The 24,988-nt window shown below is 33.4% G+C and overlaps 1 protein-coding gene across 1 annotated transcript; it reads right to left on the reverse strand.

The window, feature by feature from the left end:
• Positions 1-23,763, reverse strand: LOC115875967 (arylsulfatase B-like). Its single transcript, XM_030891582.1, has 9 exons — positions 23,221-23,763; positions 17,225-17,384; positions 16,410-16,657; positions 13,651-13,918; positions 4,666-4,823; positions 2,638-2,773; positions 2,391-2,546; positions 2,105-2,332; positions 1-265 (listed from the first exon to the last, which is right to left on the reverse strand). The coding sequence occupies exons 1-9, from the start codon at positions 23,341-23,343 to the stop codon at positions 42-44; spliced, it is 1,701 nt and encodes a 566-aa protein (XP_030747442.1). The 5' UTR covers positions 23,344-23,763; the 3' UTR covers positions 1-41.
• Positions 23,764-24,988: the final 1,225 nt, after the last annotated feature.

Raw genomic sequence — 24,988 nt, forward strand, 5'->3', positions numbered from 1 at the left:
TTAGAATATTTATTAACGAATTTCTCTAGGAATAAATTACATTACAGTAATGTTTTATAGCATTCGCTATCATCTAACCAGGTACACCATGTGTTATTATACTTTTTTGGGTTTGAATTCAAATCAACTCCTCTATTTCTTTCCGGAACTATTTGACTCACATAGTTATATAATTTTTCTCTTAGTTTTTCGGCTATAGTTGGCGACGAAGAAACTATATTTTCAGTTTCGCAAGGATCTTTCCATAAATCAAAAAGGCATTCACCTGCAAATTAATATAATATCACAGTATATACAAATTTGTTTTGTTTTAGTAATATCCTTGTATACAGGTATATCCTTGTATTTCAGATAAAAAAATGAGACTTGGTATATTAGCATATGGCATAAATTAGGATTAATTGACGTATTCAATTGTTTTTGGTCACTTATTCCTGTTTCACCGGAAATTACTACAATTTTTGATTTTTAAATGGCACACTCGGTATATTTCTACTTTATTGGATAGAAAATGACACTCTGAATAAAATGACCGTGGCTAACGTCATATTCATGTTGGTTATGGAATGACATATCATATGTCAACTTTTGACATTTTCACATAAATATGGTTTATTTAAAATTGTAACATGCTGTTCATAACGACAACTTGACTCGTTACGACAACTGGGTGGTAGCAAGTTATTCGTAAAAAATGCTTTTCCCAAATATGCTAGTGAGCCACCCTTGTTCCATTTGAAAAAAAACTGAGATATGATTAAACATATGAATTGGGCATCTTATTTTAACCAGCCAGGATAAAATACGAAAAACATTAGATGATCAAATCTATTTTTCCAAGGCTCCTTGATTAAAAATTAGTGTTTTTAACACAGCCATGGCAGTCTAGATTAAAATTTAAAATACGATTTTGTTTTAAGCGAAAATGTCAAAAGTTGACATATTATATTATCATTATACTCAGAGTGCCATTTTCTATCGAATAAAGTAGAAATATACCGAGGATGCAATTTAAAAATCAAAAGTTGTAGTAATTTCATATGAAACAGGAAGTAACCAAAATCAATTGAACACGTCAATCAATCCTAATTTATGTTAGGTATACGCCAATCAATCCTTAATTACTAACATACCAAATCTCGTTTTTTTATCTGAAAAAATAAAAAAAATATAGAGGTGATGAGCCACTCTCAAGATGCATCCGGTATGTATTTATAAACAAGGGTAATATTAAGCACACCAAGGGTAGCCAAAAGTATGCAAATGACTAAATATCGCGAAAGCCGGTAACGTTTCCGTATAATGATAAAGACTATAGGTTTTATAATTTAATTACAAATATATAGTTTTCAGAGTTTTCCTTATACTTGTAGTTATAATAGGATATTACTTGCCAAATTTCATAGTTCTGGTTCAACGGAAAATACCCTATACATTTTGATTCCCTTGAGAGTGTTGAAATATTCGATTCTGCGGCATAACCGGCCGTATCTTTTTTATACGTTAGCTTATAGTACGAGAGCTAGCAACGTCGGAAAAACAAGTATTTTAAGACGTCTGGCTCTTTGATATATCTATAGATTTGATATATCTAGATCCTATATTTTTATTAGTCCTTAAATGTTTGTTTTTTTTAATTACCAGAATTATTTAATACTTTACTATCAGAATATAAACGAAAATAAAATAAAAAAGTCTTTGACCCGAACCGGATTCGAACTCGTGGTCGGAAACTCTACGCACTGCGCTATGGAGACATGTTCGATTTATATTCAATACTAGAATTTATAGGACTAAATTAATAAAAAATATAGGATCTTCTTTCGATGCGCAGTAGTGAACGCAACGGGTATCGGCAGCCAGACGGGCCGCATGCTGTTCCAGAGAGCATAATAAGAGATATATCAAAGAACCAGACGTCTTAAAATACTTTCTCAAAAACGTTGTTAGCTCTTAGACTATTAGAAGACCCCTACATCATAATACTTACCTGACTACATGGTTTTAATCTCAACACAGACAGTTACATGTTAGACAGTTACTAGTCTTTTGACAGACTATATACCTACATTGAATTCTATTTTATCTTTAGTATGATAATTACCTAGGCAGGGTGAGTCAGAAGTCCTAGTTTTTTGATTGCAAGAACTAATATCAAGTTGTTCTCTCAATGTGCTTATAGTTGAGGAATTGAGAGGCGATATTCCTGAAAGGCTTTGAATAGCCTGATTTACAGCGCTACTAATAACTTTCGATGCATCGTAAGTTGGTGTGCTAGAATTTCTTCCTGTTTCTCCTAAAGCTCCGTCATAAATGCCTAACAGATATGAACCTAAAATATAAAACATAATAGAAAAAAAAAAACTAAAAAATATCATACTACAACTTACCGTTTAGGAATTTGTATCTTCCAAGTTTACTTATGATACCGGAATATCCTTGGATCTCGTCTACATTGAGTAATATTTCTTTTCTTTGGGTATTTTTATCATAAGAAATAGTAGACCATTGATTGATTCCATCAGTATTATTTGGAGCGGTTCCGCCTAAAAAAACAGAACAAAATTAAATAAAACTGGCTGATTTTAAAGTTTTTTAAACATTGTAAATATCAAATACATTTTATTTCATAACTACCTGCAAGTTCAATCAGTGTTGTGTAAACATCGGATATGTGCAATAAATGGTTATTAATATATCCCTTTTTCGACAACAAAGGACTGAATAAAACAGCGGAACCTCTTACACCGCCCTCTAGTAAACTAAACTTAAGCTGCAAATAAAATTATTAGTGCAATTAAAAAATATTTTTTTTTTATATAATAAAGTTATTTGAATAAATAACTGTTTTAACGTATACCGGGTGTTGTAGTGGTCCGATTGACGTATTCAATTAATTGTTTTTGGTCACTTCCTGTTTCACCGGAAATGACTACAAATTTTAATTTATAAATGGCACCTTCTCATTTTTAAATGGCATATTTTTACTTGATTCGAGAGAAAATGCCACTCTGAATAGAATGACATATCATATGTTAACTTTTAAAATTTTCGCTTAAAAACACTAATTTTTAATGAAGGAGCTTTGGAAAAATAGATTTGATTGTCTCTCGAAGTTTCATGTCTTTTCCTGGACGGTTAGAAGATGTCCAAATCGTAATTTTAATCATATCTCAATTTTTTCAAATGAAATAATATTTCGAGTTAAATAATTGTCGTTATGAACCGCATACTACAATTTCAAATAAACCATTTGCCAAAATGTCAAAAGTTGACATATCATTCTAATCAGAGTGTCATTAGCTATCTAATAATGTAAAAAAATACCGAGAGTGTTATTTAAAAACCAAGTTGTAGTCATTTCCTGTGAAACAGGAAGGGAACAAAAATAAGTGAGTATGTCAATCAATCTTAATTTATGTCATATACTAACATACCAAATCTCATTTGTTTATCTGAAAAAATAAAATAGTTATAGGGGTGAGCCACTTTTGATAACACCCGGTATACTGATATACCTAATAACATTTTGCTACCATTGTTTGACTAATTATTTTGTAAGACAGCTTAATGAAGTAATAAGAATACAAAATCTAATAAAGATTAAAACAAAAAGTCGGAAATCAGAATTTTACTTATTAGTTAATGATGAGTTTTATTAATTATTATACCTATTATTTTTTCCATTCCGTATTAACTGCTGGTGTATTTTATATCACAAATATAAATCTCTTTATTTTGTAGAAGTAGATGCTGTAGATTATTATTTTATTGTATTCCACATTTCTCATTTAGCATTTCAATTTAGATTTCAACGTGTATTGTTAACACATTTATATTGTAACTCACTTATTTCCGTTTTCAAAAATATCTCTGGGTTTTTGTTAATAGTTTTATTTAAAGTTGAAAATAAAGTTTAACGAACGACATCCAGAAAATGACAGAAAACACAAACTGCCTGTGAATAGAAATGACAGACCCAACTGTCACTGTCCGAGATGCTCTCGTTGGACAGGCTATAATGTTTAGTTAATAATTATTATATGTCCAATTAAAGGCTGTTCGGCTGTTCATTAAGATTATACATGACAGTGACAGTTGTTTATGTCACTTTAATTCACAGGCAAGAGGTAAATCGTATTTTTTGTTATTTCTTGGATGTACTTTCTCGGAAATCTTCTCTCACTCGTTGGACAGCCTTCATATGACGCATGACGTCTAATTTGAACCAATAAATGAAGGGGCGGCTGCAATAACCAGGCAGTCACTTTTTTACGAAAATGAGATATTTACTGAGTTGCCCTAAAAATAGTCCGATCGTTCTTTGCAACAATCAGGTATCTTCATTCAACAATACATAAATGGCAACTTTATTTGGAGCTGCCTTGCTTTAGGTTGTAGCAAGAACAGGGCCACTCCTCGACCTCCCTACTTTGGCTAGCAGAATTTGTTAAAATGGAGCTGCCTGATTATTGCTCTTCAAATATAATATCACTCATTGTGTATATTTTATCAAATTTCGATGAAGATATTAAAAAGAAAGGGCATGTGTGCTATGTTTTTGAAAACAGAAAAAGTATGCAATTTAAATATATTCATAATATTAAAGGGTGTCTCATTCAAAAAAAATTCTGTCTTTCAAAAAATGTTCATTAAAATATTTACCCCTTTTAGTGGATAATTAGATCCATGGTTCTCATATATTCCAACTGTCTGTGCTCCATTATCCGATAAGAAGAGAATAATAGAATTCTTTAACATATCCTTTTTCTGTAACTGTTGGACAACATCGCCCACTGATTTATCCAATCTGTTGACCACATCTAGAAAATAAAATAAATTTGAAATTAGAGGAGTATGCTTCTCTCGCACTCATGGACGTTACACCGACACCGGTGTTTTGTGTAAAACGGTGTCACCACCGGTTTAAGACTGGTGTTGGGCTGACACCGGTGTTGATCTCAATACAGGTCACAGATAACATACAAATTAAGTCTCAAAGGTGCAGGTTGTGACTACGACACAAGTTTTGATCTCGACACTGGTTTTGATATCAATACCGGTTTTGTCTACGACACTGGTTTTTATCAGGAATCTACCTAATCTAAAAGCGGTGTCGTAGACAAAACCTGTATCGATATCAAAACCAGTGTCGAGATCAAAACCTGTGTCGTAGTCACAACCTGTATCTTTGAGACTTATTTTGTATGTTATCTGTGACCTGTATTGAGATCAACACCGGTGTCAGCCCAACACCAGTGTTAAACCGGTGGTGACACCGTTTTACACAAAACACCGATGTCGGTATCTTTGAGACTTAAAAAAAAACTTAATATATGTAATTCTCTATAAGAATTATTGTCTTTCCGTCATCATACACAGCTCGCGCTTGGTCATAAAACTTTTTCATCACATGGTAGCATGATTAGGCGATACTCATATACTAACATAAAACGAACCAAGTGGTATAATCTAAATTAAATTACTACCTATTTAGAGCTCGAACTCACTGACGACCGACGGTCGCACTGACGACCGACGGTCGCAACGACCGTCGGCGGCGGCGCTGCGTCGCGCGTCGGCTAGCCGGATACATCCCGTACATAGGTGCGGTCAGATGAACGACCAGTTTCGGCAGGGTTTTCAGATCTACCGATTTTTTACGTTTTACCAATTAGAAAATATTGTTTTCAGAAATGTTAAAATATCCGAGTTAACTAAAAAACGAAGTTCCTATTCATGAGCTTATTAAATGTTCTAATATTAAATAAAGTAATGTTTCTTCAAAACCATACCGAGTACCGAGCGAAAATCACAAAAGAACTACGATATGCGGAGACAAAACCGAATAGAACTCTATTTCTTGGTATTTGTGTTAGTACAGGGTACTGAATTAGTCCTAGTAAAAATATAGTCTAATGGGCCCTGTTTGAAAAACATTAAATTAAATATAATATTTAAAATACAGTTGTCCCCCTTGTACATGACTACAATACAACTAAAAAAAAACTAATTTAATGAAAAAATAACAAGTGGTTGTAGAAAAACTTTAAATATTATTTTTTTTTAATTTCTAACATCGAAACTCGAATGTATAATAACAGGTATGATACCAACCATAAATAGAGTATGTCATATAAAAATGTTTTGAATTTTTACTAGAACCGACGCTTGATAAAAAAGGCACTAGATTTAAGTTTCTCTTTGGTCCAATCTGTATAATATTTCTTTGGATTTTCTGCACGTATGCAAAAACTACACTAAAACATTATATCATATAGAAAATAAAATATTTTGCGTTGAATTTGAGGGATTTCATCTGAAAAATTATTAATTTGGAAGAAAACCGGCAACAAGCGGCAGAAAATAATAATATTTTAGTGCAATCTACTGGTCGCAACGACCAGCCAACGGCCAGGTCGTTAGTGTGCTTTGTATCATTTGATTTAATGGTTTTAGAGGTAGCAGCGGCCTGGCCGGTGCGACCTGGCCGTGGCAGTGCGTTCGAGCTCTTGGTATATTGTTAAGTAGTTATAATCAATAAATAAGTAAATAGGGTATACCGTAAATAGATAGGATAGTTTAGATGAATGAGTACTTGAAACTTGATAACGTTTATTGACATTCCAATAATCCTGTTTATTTTTCCGTTTAAGAAACAAATAAGTACCATTTTTATCAATTATTAATATTAAACCACATTAAATGATCAAATTTAATTGTTTTTAATACTTGAGGGTATACGAAAATGATAATGTTTTGCAAATCATGCTACTCCTATAATTTGTATAAATACAGTAGATCAGGTTTCCGGAAAGTGAAATTTGCGAAGTCTAATTTAGGAGGTTTGGTTTGGTATCTTGATTGAAAACCTCGGTATTTTGATTATTTTCCGATTTATGTAAAAAATACCGTATGATCGAATAAAAACGACGTCAGCGATGGCTATGAAATGAAGATCGCTGTCATTTTATATGTAAAATTATATGGGAAATTTCATCGATCGTCATTTCCAAGCCAACTGGACGCCATTTTTTTTTGATCATACGGTAATTTTATTTTGTATGAATATACACAATATACAGGGTTGTTCACCACATACGATACGGAGTATTGTAGCTAAACGATTAGATTTTTACACAATGTAAGTTTTGGGTTCGTTGAAGGACTATTAGAGCTACAATTTAAGAATATTTTTACAAGATACAGAGTGTCCCAAATATGTAAAAAATATTATAGCTGTATATTATTCTATTTTTACATTCTACGATTGAAATAAAGGTAAATTTGATTAAGGCTTATCATACTTAAACCTTTTTTGAAAACCGTTTTTGAAATTTTTCAATTTTGTGAAATTGTATTAAAGAATTTAAGGTTTCTTTTCTCCAAGGGTATCAAAGTTTTTAATACTATACATATTTACTGAAGATTATTTATTGATCAGATATTGTGTTCCAATAATAAAAATTATACTTTCTTATACAGAGTGTCTAAAAATTAATATTAAATAATTACTAGCTTTAAACGGCAATAACTTGTTTAATTTAAATGGAACATCCTGTATATTTTACGTAATTAAGATGCACAATTTAATTGTCTATCAAATTGTATTATACCATTTTTTACATATCTCTTCAAGGTTTCGTAGAAAATGCATTTTCTTAAAATTTAGACTTCATTTATCACTATACCCATGGAATATTGGCATTTTAGATTACTTTTAAAAATGTAACAAATTTTCAAAAAGTACATAAAGTTTGCTTATTTCAATAAAAAATAAAAAAAACTGTTTAAATATTTTGTTACAGAGGACCAATTATTAATATGATCCTAGTATTCAAAGGTTGATTAATAATAATTGCTCCAAATCCTGAAAAACGGAATTTTGTATGTGTATTAGACAGTGTGGTAAAAAGTAACACCTTATAAATTTTATTTCATTGTTTGACGAATGCTTATTTATAACAACAGAGACTTTCATTTTCATAACCTATTGTTATATTGACTTCTGAGTGAAATCCACATTTATTAAGGATAATTTATAATTAAAATAATATGCTATTAACTAATTTTTGGGCGGAAATAATGGTGGTGTATTTAATTAGTATACTCTGTTGCCAAGATTTAAATAGTTTTCTTGTTGTAAACAAATGGGATTGCAATATTATTATTTTTACTGTACGTTTTGTACATATGTTGCTTTAAAAAAAATTAAAATGTCAATATTCCATGGGTATAGTGACAAATCAGGTCTAAATTTTAAGAAAATGCATTTTCTATGAAAACTTGAGAGATTATAAGTGGTGAAAAACCCTGTATATTGAATGAATCAATTTGGTATCTATTGCAATGTAAGTCGGTAGCGTTGATTGAAGAAATAAGAAGATGCGCAATCTTATGGACGATTTCGTGGCACAAAAAATGTCCGAGATTTAGTGTAGCTCTGCGCCGCTGCGCGCTGATGGTCGTTTACAGCCTTTTTACAGCGCAGGGGAATACTGTACCGTAGCTCTGCTTTCAGTCGACAGAGTGGGTGGTTGTCGGAGACGGTGTTGCCAGAACTACGAATTAATCCGTAGATTTACGGATTTTGGGTACATTCCCACAGATCAACAATCAACAGTAAGTAATCTGTGGCAGTACGTTAATAATACGGATTTTATATCATTAAACAATTTAATATAATGTTGCGAGCCGGTGTGGACTCGACCTAACCTCACAATATGGCCCGCCCTCGGATGACCTTAACATCGCATAGACACCGCAATGATTCATTCGTTCGAGAAGAATCGAGACCCACTAGAATGGACTAGTACATACGAGAACATTCGGAAACCTTCTCTATGCGCCTAACGATCTATGGACTATTCTAGATTTCTTTTGCTGTAGGTATAAAAGCCGGCGGCAGTGGCCTAGAGAGGGCAGTTATAAATATACCAGTGCAGTTGACGCGCAAAATTCAAAATAAATTCTTAGTTATAAATCGTTTGTAAATAGTTCTATAAGTCTTTTATCGTTATTGTTTTTGTTAATTAGTGTTAAATAAATAGTGTTTAAATAAATTGTGACTTTCTATCCACACGGAACCGACGAAAAACGTAACAATTGGTGTCAAGTGTGGCGTGTGTGATAGACTAGAAAAATAAAAAGACTAACGATGGCTCCAAAAAAATTGAAAGACCTGAAAGTGTCGGAATTAAAAAGCATACTGGAAGAGAGGGAATGCGAGACAGATGGAAAGAAAAGCATTTTGCAAGCCAGACTGAGAGACGTTTTGATTGAGGAAGGTGAGGATCCTGACACATTTTGCTTTGAGTTGGAAGGTGACCTTGACTCGTGCCTACAAAAATTAGAAGACAATTTGAATGACAAAATTACAGAAAATTCCCGGGAATTGCAAGACAATTTAAACGGCAATTTGAATAATTTAGAAGATAAAATGATGAAAAATTCCCAGGATTTAATTAATATTTTAGAAGATAAGATCGCAGAAAATTCTAAAGACATACAGGCCAGCTTTAATAATAAAATACTTAATTTAGAAGAAAAGATAACAGAAAATTCCAGGGAATTAGAAGAGAAGATAACAGATACACAAGACAAAATAACAGAGATTGAGGGAAGATGTAAATAGAAAAATCGAAATTTTAAGAGAAGAAATAGCGAAGTCAAATTCACCAAAATGTCAAGAAACATCGGAGGGGCCGAAACTAGTCGAAAATAAGTATATCTCAAAGTCAGTTATTAAGCCTCCACAGTTTGACGGAAAAAACCGCTTGGGCTAATTATTTTTGCCAGTTTGAGGCCGCTGCGAGAGCGAACGGATGGACAATCGCTGAAAAGGCTACCGCTTTGACTGTCGCACTGCGAGAGATGCGACTGATATCCTGCAGACACTGTCACCATCGGAACAGGGAGATATCAGCAATTGGTACGACATTTAGAAATGAGGTACGGCCAAGCTCATTTGGAACATGTCTATCATTCCCAGCTAAAAAATCGCATTCAAAAGTCAAATGAGTCTCTGCAGGAGTTTGAAGCCGACGTAGCCCGCCTCGTTCGCCTTGCGTACCCTGCTATGCCCGAAAATGTTATGGAGCGCTTAACAGTACAGGCTTTTATTGATGGTTTACGTGACAACGAGACAAGGCAAACACTTCTTTTAGCTCATCCAACGCATTTGGGAGATGCCCTAGCACGTGCCCTGGAATTTGAGGCCGCGAAAGAATGCTCTAGGTCTCTAGGATTTGTACGGGCTGTTGAGGAGAGTTCCGACGATTCCAAAGTGGAAAGGATTGTGCGGAAAGTACTGGATCAGTATATGAGCAAGAAGGGGGGACCGATTCGCTGTTGGAATTGCGGACAGATGGGAAATCGTTACAAAGAAGAGAAAGAAGTGAAAGTCTTAAGGACGACTGTGGTTGGTGATAGTTGGCAAACCGAAGATCTTGCAAATGACCAAATCAGTGATCCAGAGTTGGGCTTGGTGATTAACTGGAAAAACGCGGACCAGAGACCAACGTGGGAGGAAGTTTGCAGATATTCGCCGAACGTAAAGTCGTACTGGGCCCAGTGGAATTCCTTGGTAATAGATAACGGATTACTTCGCCGTGTGATCGAGAGACCGGAGGGACAAGAAGAGAGAAGACAGATCGTCATTCCAAAGAAGAGGGTCCCAGAAGTCTTGGAGGAAGTTCACAATGGAACCAGCGGTGGACATCTTGGTGTTACCAAGACACTTGGCAAGCTGCGTGAACGGTTCTACTGGGTGAACTGCAAAGAAGATGTGAGGGCCTGGTGTAAGAAATGTGACATTTGCGCAGCCATTAATGGGCCACAAAAGCGTGGTAAAGCCCCTATGCGCCAGTACAATGTTGGTAGTCCCTTCGAACGAATAGCGATCGACGTGGCTGGTCCTTTCCCGGAGACGAACGATGGCAACAAATACATTGTGGTAGTAATGGATTACTTCAGCAAATGGGTCGAGGCCTACGCGTTGCCAAATCAAGAAGCGTCCACGATTGCTGATGCCCTTGTTAAAGAATGGATCTGCAGGTTTGGTGTTCCCATGGAGCTTCATTCAGATCAGGGAAGAAACTTTGAGTCCAATCTGTTCCAAGGCGTCTGTGAAGTCCTGAACATCCGCAAGACCAGGACGACTGCTCTACATCCACAATCCGATGGGATGGTTGAACGCATGAACAGAACTATCAACCGTTATCTGGCCAAAGTAGTCTCTGACCACCAAAGAGACTGGGACAAATTTCTTCACCTGTTCCTGTTGGCCTACCGTTCATCCGTCCAAGAATCTACAGGGCAAACTCCAGCCAGCATCGTTATGGGACGGGAAGTGCGCCTACCCTGTGATCTGAAATTTGGTTGCCGACCGGGAGAAGAAGTCGCCGGAGAAGATTATGTCCACACACTACGTCAAAGGATGGACGACATTCATCAGAGAGTCCGCCTAAATATTCAAAGTGCTAGTGACCGAATGAAGGAACACTACGACATTCAAGCTGAGCATGGAGGATACCAACCAGGGAAGTTGGTGTGGCTATATAACCCGCAGAGACGTCGTGGGTTATCTCCGAAGCTACAATCCTCGTGGGAAGGGCCATACGAAGTCATGGATAGAATTAATGACGTCGTATACCGTATCAGAAAATTGCCAAAAGGAAAACCGAGGGTAGTCCATTTCAACCGTTTGAGCCCCTACCAAGGCGAAATAGAAGATCGTGCTGGGACCGTGAGAACCTGCAGCTTTGATCCCCCTGATTCGGAGATGTCCTTTGACGATTTCATGGCCCGATACAACAGCAGTGAGAAGGCTCGCTATGGTGTAACCAAAGAAGATCAACGAGACCTCTTTTCCGTGCCTCCTGATTATTCGCTCGCTCATTGTGTGGCTCGAGATTTGCGGATGTCCAGAGGAATCGCTGCGACGTTCAATGAGAAGTTTGGGCGTGTCGGAGAACTACGCCGACAGGATCCAGAGGTTGGAAGCGTCTTGAGGCTAACCGACAATGCACATGGTCAAGCAAGGCACATCTTCTACCTGGTCACCAAGGAATGGTCCCCGAGTAAGCCGACTTATCTCAATCTATGGAAGACCCTGATTGAACTGAGAGAAGCCCTGCTAAACAACAACATTGCACGATTAGCCATTCCGAAGCTGGCGTGTGGACTCGATGGTTTGAGTTGGCGTACAATCCGGAACATGATTGAAGTCTTGTTCAGATTTACGGGAATCGAGATCCTCGTTTGCTGCTACAACCCAAAGCTGAGATCGGGAGAGAAAACTGTAGACTGCTATTTCTACCAGACTTCGCAATGTACCAGGGGCCAGCTTTGCAAATACCTTCATTCACCGTATACATCTCGGGACGAGCATGTGCCTAAGAAGGGGGCAGTGTTGCGAGCCGGTGTGGACTCGACCTAACCTCACAATATGGCCTCGCCCTCGGATGACCTTAACATCGCATAGACACCGCAATGATTCATTCGTTCGAGAAGAATCGAGACCCACTAGAATGGACTAGTACATACGAGAACATTCGAAAACCTTCTCTATGCGCCTAACGATCTATGGACTATTCTAGATTTCTTTTGCTGTAGGTATAAAAGCCGGCGGCAGTGGCCTAGAGAGGGCAGTTATAAATATACCAGTGCAGTTGACGCGCGAAAATTCAAAATAAATTCTTAGTTATAAATCGTTTGTAAATAGTTCTATAAGTCTTTTATCGTTATTGTTTTTGTTAATTAGTGTTAAATAAATAGTGTTTAAATAAATTGTGACTTTCTATCCACACGGAACCGACGAAAAACGTAACAATAATATATGATTAAACCAAGAATGGCGTCAGAGTTAGCTTGGAAGTAAAGATCGTTGCTATTTCATATGTAAAATATTATGGTAAATGTCAATAGTCGTTATTTCCAAGTCGATTAAACGACTTTTTCGATCATACGAAATATTCAGTGCCTATAAAAGAATTTTGATTTTTGTTGTTTATTCTATGTTTAACACAAATAAATTTTCAATGCAAAAATGCGGATGTTTCATTCAAAGATATACGATCTACTTATTCGTCAAACGTATTACAGATAATACACATTTTAATATGGCAACACTGTCGCTTTCAGTTCCACACCGTCTTCGATATGCCTTCGCTAGCCGAATTAGAGAAAATAAGTGTTTTATGCGTTGGCCGCAGAACGAGTAAAGGCTCCACCATACAGCACTTGAAACGTAAGGGGAAATCAAATCAGCCTTGTCACGAATTTGTCAATTTGGTTGCGTGTCCTTCGCCAATTCTTTCAATCAATGTTAGTAGTCTGATATCTTTAACCTCGGCTAATTAAATGCCGTTCAGTAATTTGCTAAGCCTTCTAGATTTCGCACAACAATGAAGTTTATCTTTTCTTATTTAAAAAAAGACATCACAGTGTCGCATCAAGTAAACGAATTGGCCGATAAAAAAGGCTTTATGTTGATAGTCATGGCAAATTGTTGTCCGTTGTCACGAGATTTTTCTTTGCTCATCTGACATTTGTTATTTTCTTTGTCAAATTTTAAAAACTGTGACTGTGGCAACCGTGTGCACTCGTCAAATATTTTGATGACATCAACTTTTATTAATTTTCCTATACCTGCAAATCGTTGCCTGACTGGGTCATCTATATACCAATAATCTTTTTGCGTCTGATTGACATCGGGTACTCCCAACTCGGTTCCATGTGCTCCGGTATGAGCTGCTAAATGACCAATCATGAGGAATAATGGATCGCTGCTATTGTGTTTGTCAATGACCTCCAATGATTTTTCTGTAAATAGGTCTGTAGCGTACTGGTTTTGGTACTCCCATTGAGGTGCGAAGCCGTCGTGTAAATCCAATCCCGACCACTCGGTCTCTCCGGTCTAATTTCAAAAATACAATAATATGATTAAACATTTTAATAACTAAACGGGCTTTGCATGAGCTTAAAATGAATGTATGAAAAAAGTTTATTATTAGAGTTTTTCAGAAATGTTATTCTTGATAGAAGTCCCTGAATCACAACTACGAGTAAACAAAAATGATAAAGAGTAAATTGGTCTAATTTTCACGAATAGTTCAAAATAATTTTAGGGATAGTATATTTCGACCCCAGAAACACGTTTATGATGTTTTTCGCGAAAACGAAAAATTTTTCGAATAAAAAATTGATTTATTTTAAATTTTTTAAAAAAATTAGTTAGTAGATAATAGAAAAACTAGAAAAAATCTAGTGGTTCTCAAAACGTAAGCAAAAAATATATTTTTTTTTAATTTTCAAAGTAAAATAACGCGGTTATTTTGGACTTGTTTGAAAAACGGTAAATTTGGGGGTATGGCAGTACTCCAGCACTCCAGTACTCCGCAAGTAAAGCACAGCCGTACCATCCTTTTCTCGGAGGTATTAAGGTTGTCGCCCACTAGACCGCGGCGCGGCGCCATGTGGAAAATTCTTTTGTCTGCTTGCCATGTATTTAAATGAATCAACGCGCATTAGAGCGGAATTTCCGTCAAGAAGTCGGAAGACTTCTCTAGCAACTTTTTTCCGTCTTCCGCGTTTCGGCGCGTTGCAGTGTGCGTACTCACAACGGAAATCATTTTGCATCTCGAGTCTCTTCAGTTGGCTTTTTGATTAGGAACTAGTGGTACGTATCAATGGTAGAATTGCATTTTTAAAAGTAAATTAGGCAAACAGATTTTTAAAAAGGAATATGATATTTTTTTAGTCTTCCCTCACTAGAGATAGATGGACGAAATGTTTTTCTATCAAAGATATAATTTAATATAATTGAGGGGTGTAGAAGCAAAACCAGCAATCTCCACTTTTTGACAAAAGTGACAATCTCCAATTTTTAAATTCTAATTACCTAAATATATCAAAAAAGATTAGGGTATTTTCATCACGACATAACTAATATACACATCAGAATAAATAAGAATTATCAAAAGTCGTCAGCTATAAGCGATTGCATCATTAGTAATTTGTCTCTTCTGAAAAAATATGATGAGTAGAGATACCCGCCCGGTGTTATGCTTCTAAAACCCTTAATTGAGGAGTTAGTAAAATGTTCCCTTATATTTTATAATACTGAAAAAAAATGCTCTTGTCTTTTATTAAATCAGGAAAAAGATGGTAAAATTCTCCAAACTTATTTCTTTTTTTGTTAATCTTATGAGTCCAAACTTTTCTTTGCTTCTTCACCTGCTCTTCCTCTTCCTCTGTTAGAAGAGCACAAAAAATACGCTTTCGTCCATACTTGAACCCATTGCTTTAAAAACTAAACTACAGTAAGTAAAAAACACTTCGACTAACTAAATAGCGTTTCGGCGTTTCAAAAGCGCGCTATAATTGGCTATAGTGGGCGCAGTCCCTTCGCAGTCGGAAAAAAATCTCTTCCCAGCGCCGCGCCGCGGGCTAGTGGACGACACCCTTTAGTGGCACTTCTGACCATCCTGTAACTTTGATGTGGATAAAGCAAGAATATTAATTTTTACTAAATATGAGGACATATTATAACTGGCTAGATTGCCAAAATATCTAGTAATTATACCTCATAACTTATGAATTATCGCTTGTCAATTTGTCAAAATTCTTTAATTTTGTTACTGAATCAAAATTAGAAAGGTACTTTAGATATGTCACAAACTTCAAATTTTGAATTTTAGATAGCTATAACCTCTTATAACGGAAGGAAAAAATGAAAAATCTCGGAATATCCTTATGGAGTAACAGTTAGGTTTATGGCCGCTATCGCGCTATCGGTAACCAGGCGACAAAAAGTTAGAGTACTAGAATTAATTGATTATCTGATAAACTACAGACTAACTATAGTAAAATACCTAGTTTAGTTTTGATTTCAGAACATTTCATGTATTTTTAATATATTTTTTTAAAAGGTTGAAAAAATATATTTTTTTATTTATTAATATCTCTGAAACTAGTAAATATATTTAATAATATCTTGCGATTATCTAAAGTGATCAGAAAGGAATCCAAAAATACAATAATATACACGGGGTGTTCCATTTTAAAAAATCATCCCTACCCTTTTTTTGAGTCAGATAAATTAAAGAAAAGTTTTACATAACTGTTAATTTGTATTTAGTTTAGTGTATAGATTATAGATGTAACTATAGGTGTGGTGTGACTTAAGCTTGATTTTCATGCATCCGTTTTCCGACGATACGTTGATACGATATTAATTTTATTGGTTGAATTTAAAGGCTTCGATTGGTTAACCGTTTCTAACCAACCGCAATCTTTAAATTCAACCAATAAAATCAATATCGTATCATCGTATCGTCGGATAACGGATGCATGAAAATTAAGCTTTAGTACCATTGAATTATTCATAATTAATAATTGATACTTACACTGGTGTCGTTAGGATCCATGGGTTGGTAGGCAAAGAAATCAAAATATCCAATATATCCATTCCAGTAACCAAAATGAGTGTCGAAACCTCGACCAGTAGGCGTGTCTTTTCTTCTTCCAGCACTTAAGTGCCACTTACCGACTAAATGGGTTTTATAACCGAGTTCCTTTAATTTTTGAGGTAACGTTTCTACGTCATCTGGTAATGGTCGGTCCTCTCCAGAATTTAATGGCGTTCCTTGGTAACCTAATATCAAACGATAAAAGATTAAATTTGCTTGATAGTATATCGGGTGATTATTTTAAAAGTAGCACTCGGGAATAACTCTTTTAAAAAGTTCTTAAGCCTGATTAAGTGTACGTTCACACAGAAAGCGATTAAGCGTTGAGCGATGCTATGCTATGCAATGATATGCCTTTATCGCTTGCTATATTTTCATCGTGTTCAAAGAGAAGGCAATGGAAAACGATTTAGTTAGTAGTTTGATGTGCAACAAGCACCATGGATGCTACAAACTTGATATTGTTAGTGAATTCGCTTTTAAGATACGTTTTTTTAAAGATTAACAAAAAAAGGCAATGAATACATGAAATTAATCGAGATCGGGTGATATACGGCGAATTTCATCATTTTTGGCAGCGCATTCACAATCTGGCAGCGCTGTCACCATCGCTTGTCACTCAAAGTTGATGACGTACATCGGAAAATGTTTTAAAATTTCTATACATATTATTTGTTGATATTCTAGTCTACTTTCATTCGTTAAAAAAGTATGTCGCCGACCAATATCGATATTTCTATAGATCAACTTACCCATTCTCATGGGATATTTTCCGGTTAGAAGAGCAGCTCTTGACGGAGAGCATGTTGGTTGGGTATAGAATCTATTTAGAAAAACTCCATTGTAACCCAGGGCGTCAATATTAGGAGTAGGAATTTGATTAGAGCCGTGGAAGCTAAAGTCATTCCATCCCTAAAACGATTTATTTATTTATATAATATTGTCTATAACTCTATACTTCTATACTAATATATAAAATCCTTAAGTGACTGACATACTGATTAATCACGATCCTGCTCAAACCACTCAACGTAAGAAGCTCAATTTTGGCATACAGGTTGATTCTAGGGTGTAGAGGTTCGATAAGAAGGGATTTTTCGAAATTCCAGTTCCAAGGGGGTGAAACCACCCCTCAAATATTACAATATTTTTTATTTGAAAAACGGTCAATTTTCCGAAAAAAACGCTTAAACACGTATATTTTATTTTATTTTTTACATATTTTAAGATTTTTTAAAAATGTATACAGAGTGTTTCGAAAAATCTGGTCATTGTTTAATCACGATCTTGCTTAAAGCGCTTGACGTAAAAAGCTGATTTTTGAAAAACAGATTGACTTTAGGGTGTAGAGGTTCGATAAGAAGGGATTTTTCGAAACTCGAATTTTAAGAGGGTGAAACTATCCCTCAAATATTAAAATATTTTTTATTTAAAAACCGGTAAGTTTTTCGGAAAACTCTTAAACACGTATATTTTATTTTGTTGTTTTACATATTTTAAGGTTTTTTATAATTTTTTACAGGGTGTTTCATAAAATATGACCATTGAGTAATCACGATTCTGCTTAAACTGCTTGACGTTTAAAGCTGATTTTTGGCAAACGGATTGACTGTGGGGTGTAGAGGTTCGATAAGGAGGGGTTTCTCGAATCTCAAATTCCAAGAGGGTGAAAACGCCCCTGAAATATTACAATATTTGTTATTTAAAAAACGGTGAGTCTTTCGGGAAAAAGGTTGGACAAGCATAATTTATTTTGTTTTTTTTACATATTTTGAAATTTTTAAAAAATCATACAGGGTGTTTTAAAAAGTTGGGTAATTTCTTAACCACGAATCTGCTTAAACTGCTTGACGTAAAAAGCTTATTTTTGGCAAACGGATTTTTCGAAAGTCAAATTCCAACGAGATGAAACTACCCCTCAAATATTACCAAGTTATATAATAATATCGCCATATTGTTTTTTCTCATGGTGACAGTTTGTATGTTAATGGAAGTTCTTGCTTTGCTTTATCATCACCATTACAAATGATTAATTCGACGCGAACGAAGTCGCTGGTACAGGCTAGTTACATTTATATATGTATATTCCTGAAGATTATACAGGGTAGTCTGAATTGTATTCGGGAAACTAGGCAGCGTATTCTTCAGATAAAAATAAGTAAAAATTGATGTCCTAAAATACTTCGTTTCGGAGATACAGGGTGTAGAAGTTTAATTTTTATTTACGTTTTTTCCAAATAATTTCTGAACTAACGTCGATATTTGGATGAAAATTTGGTTTTTGACACAAAAACATATCAAATTTATTATTTCAGGCTAATAACTATATCCAGCAAACATGTATAATTTTTGTCAATTATGATGTGTATTTACTATTTCGATTCCAAATATCTTGAGAACCATTACTCGTAGCGATTTTTACCAAGAGAACTTTTTGCGTAAAAACTAACGGAAATGTATATTTTTTCACTCAGCAGTATAATACAGGTAAGGACGAAAAGTTATTACCTTTCAAAACAGATAAAACGTATGTAGGTAGGTCCTACAAGTAGAAGTCATACTGACATCAAAATCGAATTTCTCATGTCAAAAAACATCCAGACATCTATTTTCATCGAAATATTCGCGGAAACTCAGAAATTATTTGGAAAAAATTAAAATAAAAATGAAACTTCTACACCCTGTTCTCTATCTCCGAAACTAAGCATTTTAAGACATAAATTTATACGAACTTTTTTACTTATTATTATCTACAGAATATGCTGCTGAAGTTTCCCAAATACAATTCGGACCACCCTGTATATTAATCGAAACGTAGACAAAATGCAATCTAAGAACTCCAAAGACTTTTACTGGCCTAAAACCAACTAAACAATTTTATCAAATTTCAAAATTGGGGTCACAAAAAATAAAAATACATTACATTTATATTTGTCAGGCTATTGTCATTCATTAAATTTTACACTCTACACAACAGCAACAGCACAACGGTGTTTTAAGACGGTCACCCGTCCAAATTTGAACCCTACACCAAATCTCCTACTAAATCGCTTAACTCCTGTGATCCTCTTTACAAGAATTAATTATTAATAATATTTTTCTATTATGTTTGGCAAAGTATGTATACTTAGTACGTCGACATAAACTATATACTTTTATAATAATTGTGAGATAAGGAAAATAATAATTATTTTTATGAGACAAGCAACTTGTGATAACCGGTCATTACTCCAGCATATCTATTTTTTTTCGGTAAGTATAGTTTAAAAAAGATTCACTTCCTTGACATGATTAGATTAAGGTAACTTTCTTTTATTTTAAAAAATAATATGAAAATGTATTTTAATTTAACTAAAATTAATAATAAATTAAAACTAATATGAGATAATAGAATAAATGAGCAATGGAACATCATTATAATAATTTTTTATTTCATGGGCATTTTTGAAATGAGCAGAAATCACAGGGAAAAATTAATTTAAATGAAATTTAAACAAAAAAGCTGTATACTAATTCTATATATACAGGGTGTCCCAGGCTGAGCGTGCTATAAATTCTCTGTAAAATTTTATGAATTTTGATATCAAATACTCTGTATCTAACATTAACCGTTTCGGAGAAAAAATATATTTAAGATTTTTGGAAGAAAAAAACTACCTGTCAAAAAATCTATATAGCCTAAACGAGAAATTTAGTGATTACCACAGCCACTGTGGCATAAAGAAGAGACATGTGGCTATCTATTTCAAAAATTAAATTGTCATATAATATTGAGTATGGAAACCCACTTTTTTATTTCACTAATGAAAAGGTTTTTTAATTCGTTACTTTTTGATTATACATGTTCCTATATCTAAAATAAATCGTTTTTAAGTTATTCAAGATTTAGTTTTAAAGAATATATTTTTTTGTTTGCTAACCAGTTGCTTATGACTTTAAACGTCACGCGATGTAAAACTACATCTGGCCATCTCATATTGACATTAGCTATCACTAAATTACGAGACATATTTGTATAAATACACTTTATAAAGTTTTACCAGCAGTATTTATAAGATACGAAATTCAAATAATTAGTTTTTTGATAGAAGGAAATAAATTGTCTGATGGTTTGATACTTAATGTCAAAGGAAGCTAGATAAAATCAAGAAAAAATTACGCTATAAAACAACTTAAAACGATTTATTTTAGGTATAGGAACATACATGTATAATCAAAAAGTAATGAATTGAAAAAACTTTTCACTAGTGAAATAAAAAAAAGTGGGTTTTCATTTGAAAAAAAATGACTTATGATAATTTTTTAATCGCTCAATTTCATGACATCTACGGCCAATATTATATGACATTCGAACAATTTAATTTTTGAAATAAATAGCCACGTCTTCTATTTACGCCACAGTGGCTGTGGTAATCACTAAATTTGTCGTTTAGCCTATACAGATTGTTTTGACAGAGAGTTATTTTCCTCCAAAAATTTTAATTTTTTTTCTCAAAAACGGTTAATGTTAGCTATAGAGTGTTTGATATAAAAATTCATAAAATTTTACAGAGAATTTAAGTATGTAATAAAAAACGGGGGTACTTATTTAAAATAAGAAAGTTGCTGTCAACATCCGATATTTCCGGAAGTGCCGCCACATTGAAAATATTTTTAATCGATAGATCCCGTTGCGAAACAGTAATGTGCAAAAAATCTCCGATCTAGATATTGTAGTTCTCTAGAAACTTCTAATGCACGCTCAGCCTGGGACACCCTGTATATATTATTGTTCTATATTCTATATATATTCTATAACTATTAATAAATATGACAAACAAATGTTATAATTATTCTTATAGATATCCTGTCACCAAGATCCTGAATTATGCAAAAGGAATAAATACCAGAAATAGTTACAAAGCCAAGTTGGGTGGCCAATATACAGGGTTCGGCAATAGTGCGTCAGGCATCTGTAGCTCCTATAAAAACTTAGGAATTTTTTAGGAAAACTTCACACAACACTCAAAAAAGTGTGAGTGGATCGGGATGATTTTTTTTAATTGGAGCACCCTGTATATTATTACATTTTTGGCTTCTTTTTAGATCACTTCACAATACTAAGATATGAGAAAATATATTTCGATAGTTGCAGAGATATTAATAAATAAAAAATATACATTTCTCAGCCTTTCTTAACTTTTTATTTTTATAATCGTAAATTATACAGGATGTTCTACGCTTAACTTTCTAAAATATACAATAATTTTTCTTCGTTTTTTTTTAAACGGAACACCCTATATATTATATATTTAGAAGATGGAGAATTCAAAAATGAATATTTTTTGTATTTATAGTATTTTAACATTTTTATCGGTTTCGGAGATATTCGTGGTTTTATATTTCATATGGCATTTTTCATAGTAAATTTTTATCAAAGCTACCCAATGATTTTTCTCTCATATTTTATCATTGAAAGAGCCATATGAAATAATACTGCATGTATCTTCGAAAGCATTAAAAATGTTGAGATACTTTAAATATAAAAAATGCTCATTTTTTAACTCTCCATCTAATGAAAAAATAATATACAGGGTGTTTCATATAAAAAAAAACAAAGAAAAAATATTTTATATTTTAGAAAGTTTGGCGTATAATTTTGAACATCCTGTATGATTTACGATCACGATCTTTTACCTTTAACAAAGTAAGTATAGACCTATGGTAAAGACCTAATATAGTTTTGATTTCACGACAGTTCTTGCGTATTTTTATTTTTTTTTAAGAAAGGCTGAAAAATATGTATATATTTTTTTTTATTTATTTAGTAATATCTCTGATATTATCCAAATATATTTACTCATACTTTGGATTATGTAGTGATCTGAAAGGAAGCCAAAAATGCAATAATATACAGGGTGTTCCATTTATGCATCGTTAGATAGACGACTTAGCTTTTTAGATTTTCATAAGGACTCGTAGAAAACGATTTAAAGTTGAAATTTTGCCAAAATCGAAAAACGCAAATAACTCGGAAACGGTAAGTAGTTGAACGACCAGTGAGACCTCTACAAATAGAGCTAGTGGATTCATATAATCGCCCTATTTAAACTGTGTTTCGAAAATTTCCAAAAAATTTCCCGGTCAACATCGATTACTTATAGTTAATCGATTATTTCTAGTTAATTCTAAGTTACTGGTTAAAAATACAATTATTACAAATTTTTACGGATACTGGATTTTTCTAGTGTATCATCATATATTCAAAAAATAACTTCCCAAAATGCGTCAAAAATAGTTAGTCTATAAGCCCAGAAGTCAATTACCATCTTTATATTTAGGTGAATATACGGAATAGGTCTTTAGCCCTGATACCTTTATTAGGTAGTGTCAGGCCAAAGACCATCACTAAATTTACATAATTACCTATAAATAATTAATGTATTATAAGAAACTTTAACACTAAAACTACCTATTTTATAACTAATAATTGTATTTCAATTAATTATTTTCTTTCTGTTAAGGTAAATTTTTTGAAAACACCACCATAAACTGTTATTATGATTTTAAAATAATGAGTTTGATAATAGAGGTAAATCATAATTCAACGTTTTTTAAATACCACATTTAACATTTTGCCTCTGTAGCAAAATGTAATGTATTTTTAGGTGTACAATTTCTTTTTTTGAGATAATTACATATACTAAAAATTTAATATAAAAAATAAATATAAACACACTTATATTTATACTTAAATACAAATACTTACTATATCATCTCCCAGGATAACGACGATATTAGGTTTTGATTGCTTTTTGCAAGTAACGATTGATACTATAACAACTAGTACGATTAGACTTTTCATATTGAATAATAACTGGAAGCGTGACATTCGGAAAAAGGTTTTATTTAAAGACGGCTATCGCAGATGGCGGAATTTTAAGTTTTTTATCAGAGTAATTTGAATATTTTTGTTTTATTTTGCTATCTCAAATTTAGTGCTTTGCTCACATTTGACGATTTTGCGTGTGAAGTGTTTATAGCGTCTTTTACGATTTTTGCGTTTGAATACGTGTCCATTAAAAATGTAGGTACGCAAAAGAAGTGCCAACTAGTTTTATCCTAGATCTATTACGTAAGACATAAAGAGAACGATAATGAAGTAAAGGCAGTCTGACTAGAAATTCGAAGCCAGTCACTACTTTACATTACATGAATTTGTATATTAACTTTTGTTAAATATGTGATAATAAATAGATTATTAAGAAATAATTAAGTATGTTAGTTCACGGGGCAGCACAAAGCTGGTTTCCATTGGGATTCTACGCAGTGATGTTTACAAATATTAAATTTTTATTTTTTAGATTTCTTTTCCATTGTCGAAATATTGATCTTTTGGATTTCTTTAGTAGTTTCGAAAACCCAGGATTTTTTCAAGATATTTTTGTTAAATGTTTTAGTATATAATTATTACTTTAACCAAAGAGCAAACATATATCCTATAACTTTTTTATTTTTTCAGATAAAACAACGAGATTTGGTATGTTAGTATATGACATAAATTGGGATTGATTGACGTATTCAATAAAATTGTTTTCGGTCACTTCCGATTTCACCGGAAATGACTACAACTTTTGATTTTTAAATGGCACCCTCAGTATTTTTTTACTTTATTCGATAGAAAATGACACTCTGAATCGAATGACATACAATGTCAATTTTTGACATAGTTACTCAAAAACAAATTATATTTTAAATTTCAATCTAGAGTGCCATGACTGTGTTAAAAACACTGATTATTAATCAAGAAGCTTTGGCAAAATAGATTTGATCGTCTAATATTTTTAGTATCTTGTCCTGGCCGGTTAAAAGATGTCTAAATCGTATTTTTAATCATATCTCAATTTTTTCAAATAGAACGAGGGTGGCTCATTAGCATATTTGGAAAAAGCATTTTTTACGAATAATTTGATACCGTCCACTTGGTATTTTGAGTCAAATTGTCGTTATGAACCGCATGTTACAATTTCAAATAAATCATATGCCAAAATGTCAAAAGTTGACATATGATATGTCATTCGATTCAGAGTGTCATTTTCCATCGAATAAAGTAAAAAAATACCGAGGGCGCCATTCAAAAATCAAAAGTTGTAGTCATTGTGACCGATAACAATTGAATACGTCAATCAATCCCAATTTATGTCATATACTAACATACAAAATCTCGTTGTTTTGTCTGAAAAAATAAAAAGATACCTATAGGTCTGAGCCACTTTCGAGAAGCACCCGGTATTAGCAAACTGAGCATCACTCCCCATGGTATTACTAAATTCTGTCCACAACGACAACAAACAACAAACAACGCTTTATTGTACAAAAAGCCAAAATGGCTTCATCGACAAAGCATTTACAAAAAAAAAGCACAAAAAATATACAAATAATAAAAAATATCATACAATACAAATAAAAATCAAAAAAATTTACGTCAATAAAATTACAAATAAAACATACATGGACATTGCAGAACATAGGCGTAT

Source organism: Sitophilus oryzae, unplaced genomic scaffold, assembly GCF_002938485.1.
Source record: "Sitophilus oryzae breed Bouriz unplaced genomic scaffold, Soryzae_2.0 scaffold_1396_pilon_pilon, whole genome shotgun sequence".
Taxonomy (NCBI): domain Eukaryota; kingdom Metazoa; phylum Arthropoda; class Insecta; order Coleoptera; family Curculionidae; genus Sitophilus; species Sitophilus oryzae.